Source organism: Sprattus sprattus (assembly GCF_963457725.1).
Source record: "Sprattus sprattus genome assembly, chromosome: 3".
Taxonomy (NCBI): domain Eukaryota; kingdom Metazoa; phylum Chordata; class Actinopteri; order Clupeiformes; family Clupeidae; genus Sprattus; species Sprattus sprattus.
The window spans coordinates 50,492,000-50,497,521 of NC_137922.1; the positions used below are offsets into that span (position 1 = coordinate 50,492,000).

At 50.5% G+C, this 5,522-nt stretch overlaps 1 protein-coding gene across 1 annotated transcript in view; it reads left to right on the forward strand.

The window, feature by feature from the left end:
- Positions 1–4,772, forward strand: part of LOC308361509 (chondroitin sulfate synthase 2-like) — a gene marked incomplete at both ends in the record, with an annotated part of 9,540 nt that extends 4,768 nt beyond the window's left edge. The window contains 4 exon segments of the mRNA XM_080833872.1: positions 2,888–3,070; positions 3,193–4,224; positions 4,534–4,708; positions 4,711–4,772. Of these exon segments, the coding sequence (XP_080689998.1) occupies positions 2,888–3,070; positions 3,193–4,224; positions 4,534–4,708; positions 4,711–4,772 (1,452 nt within the window).
- Between the last annotated feature and the right edge of the window lie 750 nt (positions 4,773–5,522).

The following is a 5,522-nucleotide window of genomic DNA, read 5'->3' on the forward strand; positions in this document are numbered from 1 at the left end:
AATCCTTTGCAGCTGTCGGCCATAACACACAGGCACAGACTCTCTCTCTCTCTCTCTCCTCTCTCTCTCTCTCTCTCTCTCTCCCTCTCTCTCTCTCTCTCTCTCTCTCTCTCTCTCTCTCTCTCTCTCTCAGCCACTTACCCTTTCAAGCATAGATAATCCAGTTAGGTTTTATTAACATCATGGGACACAAATTAGCCTTGCACTCAAAAATATGTGCCCTTTGCGAGATTCCAGTATTGAGACAGTAACTTAGTACTTAATATCCGCTAACAAAGAGGCCAGAGTTTTTGGAAGTCCCTGCATGACTAAAGTGAGTGGCGCAGAAAGGGCCTGGTGTGGACGGTTTTCCCCTGGCGTGACCTTGTTTGTGCAGGTCTCAACTGGGCTCATTTTCCCTCCCTGAGCTCGGAGCTCCCAGCAGGAAGCCACAGCTCCCATGAGGTTGGGCTGTGGGCTGAGACAGGGGTCTGTTTCAGGAGGGGATGTGCATGCCTTGACGGCACGGCGCTGGTCAGGACGATCAACAGTCAATCTGCCCCAGCTAATCCCCATTTTAGACATAAACACACTGAGCTGGGGCGGTGCGTGGACTCACATAGGCGCCCATGCGCCCAGGCACGTGTACACACACACACACACGCGTGCATACACACACACACACACACACACACACACACACACACACACACACACACACACTCATACTTGCACTCACAGACTGCAAACACTTGAACCTGCACACACACACAAGCACACACACATGCACACGCACACTTAAATTTACACACACACGCACTCACACTCTCCAACTTGCACACACACACACACACAAATGCACATGTACACACATCCACACTCACACAATCAAAACTTGCACAAACACACACACACACACACACACCACAACATACAGTCAGACACACACACACACACACACACACACACACACACACACAGACCCTCTATCTCACACAAAACCAACTCTTTACAGGACAAACTAACTGGCTATCACTACCCCCCTGATCCCTGGCTGTGTATCAGAGGGAGGTGGTGTGTTGATGGGGGTTTTACACTGATCTGGCTGGCAGCTACTTTAGAGGATAAAACTAGCAGCTCCACACTGGCATGGCAACAAAGTCCTTACGCTCTAAATAGCCTGATCTGTCTAAAGTCATCATTCTACTTGACTAGCTATCTGCTTGACTAGCTTTACAAATACACAAACACACACACACATACACACACACACACACACACACAAAGACACACACACACACACACACACACACACACACTCACACACACATGTACACACATACACACACATGAACTGAAACACTGCATTTATTCATCAGTTCTGCTTGACTAGCTATTCCAACAAGGGTGCACATCACATGTACCACACAGACATGTACACACATAGGTGTGATGATGTAAACAAACACTCACACACACAACCTGGAGGCCCCTCACTATACACTCTTTCTTACCTTGTCCCTCACGTTCAAACACACACACACACACACACAAACACACACACACACACACACACACACACACACACAAACACACACACACACACACACACACACACACACACACACACACACACACACACACACACACACACACACACACACACACACACACACACACACACACACACACATACACGCACACACACTCAAAGTAAAGCCACAATTCCGTTTCTGTGTCTAAGCCTTGTGTTCAAAAAACAACAATCTTACCGTCTGTTGGCTGTATCAGTGCACCCTGCATCACATTCAGATGTCATGTAGTGCACACACACACACACACACAAACACACACACACACAAGCACAGACACACTGAGTGTTTGGCTTGCTGACCTCTGGTTCTAATCAGTGTTGTAGTGATGTAAACACACTAGACCACTGGAGAGGATTCTGACTCATAGGGGCCATGGTGGAGGCCAGAGGCCAGCGTCCGAGCCCCATCAATGGGGAACATCTGAGCCCAGAGGGGAGAATTTCATGCTCCTCCACACAGAGATGCTTGGACACAGGAGGGGTGTGTTTAAGGGCATCAAAGTTGCAGAGTCGTGTGCTTGTTTAAAGCTATATTCTATTCCCTTTTTGGTGCATTCAAGAGCGCAGGTTGAAGTAAGGGAGAGAATGTTGAGCGTGCATTTTTTACCTCAAACAACCAGACACAAATACTCAAAGTGTGTTCGCACTCTTGAAAAGGCTTCAGTTCTGGAAGGAGGTAATCAAAAAAAGGGCATGTTCAAGCTGATATGGGGACATTCAGGTCAACGACCCCTGTTTGTGGTGCTTGACTGGAACAATGGAAAGTGCTACGTGAGCAGGGAACAAGTGCCTCAGGGAATGCTCTACTCCGTTTTCCAGGCTTACCTACTGAGTGGACAACTTCCTGACCCCCGCCACTCCCCCATCTCCACTCCACCCACAGAGCCAGCTCTGCCCCCCTGCTGTGGGAGTTCCTAAGCTAATCAGGGCTAATTACGCCCAGACGATAAACAGCAGAAGTGATACCTGCAGGAGCCCACTGAAGCGCGGTGGGACAGGGGCAGATTTCCTGACCGCGCTAAAGCCCTGCGGATGAAAACAACCCCCCGGGGCAAAGTGGCTTTAATGAATCAAAACATCCAGTCCTCTTCTATCGCGGCTGTGAATTATGTTTTGTCACTATCTTTGGTTAAGAGCTGCAGACATTCACTGTTTTTACTGTTTTCCAGAAACTTAACTTACAGTTTATTTATTTGAGTGTTCGTTATAAAAGTATTGGTTATTTTTCTTGTCCATTGTTTATCGTTGTTTACTGTTGTTTATTGTTTTTTGTTTATCATTGTTATTTAAACAGCAATTGGTTACTCTTTGCAGGGTGTGCAGTACAACCATTTTGTGTTGGAGCCAGGCTTTGATCTGAGTAAAGAGGAGAGCGGAGCTTTCCAGAATGCCCTGTCCGTCCACCCCGTGTCCAAGCCTGATCAGATGTATCGTCTGCATAAGCACTTCACTGAGATCGAACTACAGAGGACCTATGAGGAGATTGAGAAACTACAGGTGAGATGCGTTTTTAGTTTAGCACAGTTCAGAACACCAAACAAATCTACAGTCACTGTCATTAAAAATGTTGGCGAGGCAGGTATACAAAGATTACCCACTCTACCCTCCCGTGTACCCAGGCGGAGATAAAGAACGTGAGTGAGGTGGCCGTGGATGGAAACCGCAGTGCACTGTGGCCCGTCGGTGTGTCACCTCCCTTCGAGCCTAAGACGCGCTTCGAGGTCATGCGCTGGGACTACTTTACTGAGGAACAGCTCTACACCTGCGCTGATGGCTCGCCCAAGTGTCCACTAGAGGGTGCCGACCGGCTGGACGTGGACGACGTCATCCAGACGGCTGTGGCCGAGCTAAACCGCAAGTACTCTCCGGCGCTGCGCCTGTCCAAACAGCGGCTCGTCAACGGCTACCGCCGCTTTGACCCGACGCGCGGCATGGAGTACACCCTGGACCTGCAGCTGGAGGCGCGTACTGAGGCTGGGCACAGCGGCCCGCTCTCCTGCCGCGTGCACCTGGTGCGGCCGCTCAGCCAGGTGGAGATCATCCCCATGCCCTACGTGACGGAGGCCACGCGGGTTCACGTGCTGATGCCGCTGGTCAGTGCCGAAAGCTCCGTGGCGCTGCACTTCCTCGACCTGTACGCCTCCAACCTGTTTGAGACAGCCGATAACGCCGTGCTCACCTTCCTGTTCATCTACGACCCGCTCGAAGCCCAGAGCGTCAGCAAGAGCGACGTCTTCGGCGAGGTCAAGGCCAAGGTGGCCGCCTACGAACGCAAGTACCCGTCCGTCAAAGTCCCCTGGATCAGCGTGAAGACGGAGAGCCCGGCCCTGCTACGCGTGCTGGACATAGTCTCCCGGAAACACCCCGTGGAAACACTCTTCTTCCTGGCCACTCCGGACACAGTGGTCACCACCGAGTTCCTCAACCGCTGCCGGATGAACGCCATCAGCGGCTGGCAGGCCTTCTTCCCCATGCACTTCCAGGACTTCGACCCCAAGGTGGCGTACCATGACCAGCCACCCCCGGCCTCTCCAGACCTGGTGCGCGAGGCCGGGCAATTTGACCGGTACGCGTTCGATGAGGCCTGCTTTTACAACGCAGACTACATGGCTGCCAGGACACACATGGCTGGAGACACTCAAGAGAACAGGGTAGGAACCGAGACTTGCAAATTCCTGCCCGTAAATGTAGTCCGTTCAGTTCCTTATCTGTGGGTTTATGAAGATACATTTGATAGAGAGCTGTGTCAAGTCTTGGTATCAATCAGTTATCTGACACAAAATATCTTTATGTTTAATCTATTTATATTTTGCGTGTGTGTCATTTTTGGTGTGTATAATATAATAATGCCTCAATAATCGCTGTTTTAGTCAGATTGTAAATTAGCTGTACATTTTCTTGTGTCAACTAAATTAAATCACTTGTGACTTTGCTAATCATTTTTATTTTGTTCATTTTAGGACAACGACGATCTTCTGGAGACACTGGACGTGTATGATGTGTTTGTCCGCTACTCCGGCTTGCATGTGTTCCGCGCTGTGGAACCAGCTTTGCACCAGCGCTACCGGAACCGCACCTGTAACCCACGCCTGAGCGAGGAGTCGTTCCACCGCTGCGTCCAGAGCACGCTGGAGGGTGTGGATCGCGGTCGCAGCTGGCCATGCTTCTTTTTGAGCAGGAGCCAGGAAACAGCACCTGAGACTTGCGATTTCTCCACCTGCACAGAACCACACAGTTCTGAACATGCCCCACTGACTCTACACTACACAACAGCGGTGGGACACGTTCCAAAACTGCAGTTTGAACGTGGCCACGCACTGTCACTACTCAATGCAACTAAAAACCCACACTGAAGCACGTGTCGGAATGAGCACCTGTTTCAGCGGGACATCATAATTACACCTCTCGCAAAGAGCCAGATGTCACAGCTGGTACTCTCTCTCTCTCTTGAACATGGCCACATAACTTCACTGCAATTCCGTACATACCAGAACTAGTTACTCGAACTACTCTATGACCACGTAATTTGTACTCTACATCGCAGCATTGGCCAAATGCTTAATCTCCACTATCCTGAGCTTTCTACTCGACATAACACACGGCAAGGGCCCCGGATTATAGGCGTCCTCCCTTGACTCCTATTCACTTTCAGCTGAAAAAGACTTCAGGAGAGTAGAGACGAAAGCCGCCCTGACAGGTTGCCAGGTTTGATGGTTGCCAGGTTTGACGGGTTGCCAGGTTTGGGGCTCAGTGGCTCAGCTGACTGCTCAGCCTCAGCTGGTAAGCACGCCTCGGCTAAAAGTGACGGTCAGCACTTTCTGCAGCTGGTGGAGAGAGAGGGAGAATGAGCCAAGTGAAGGAGCTGCACAAACACACAGAACACTCTGGAAGCTGAGGTCCATGGAGGGTTGGTTTAGTAGGAGCCGAAGGGGTGAGAAGGGAGCTGGCA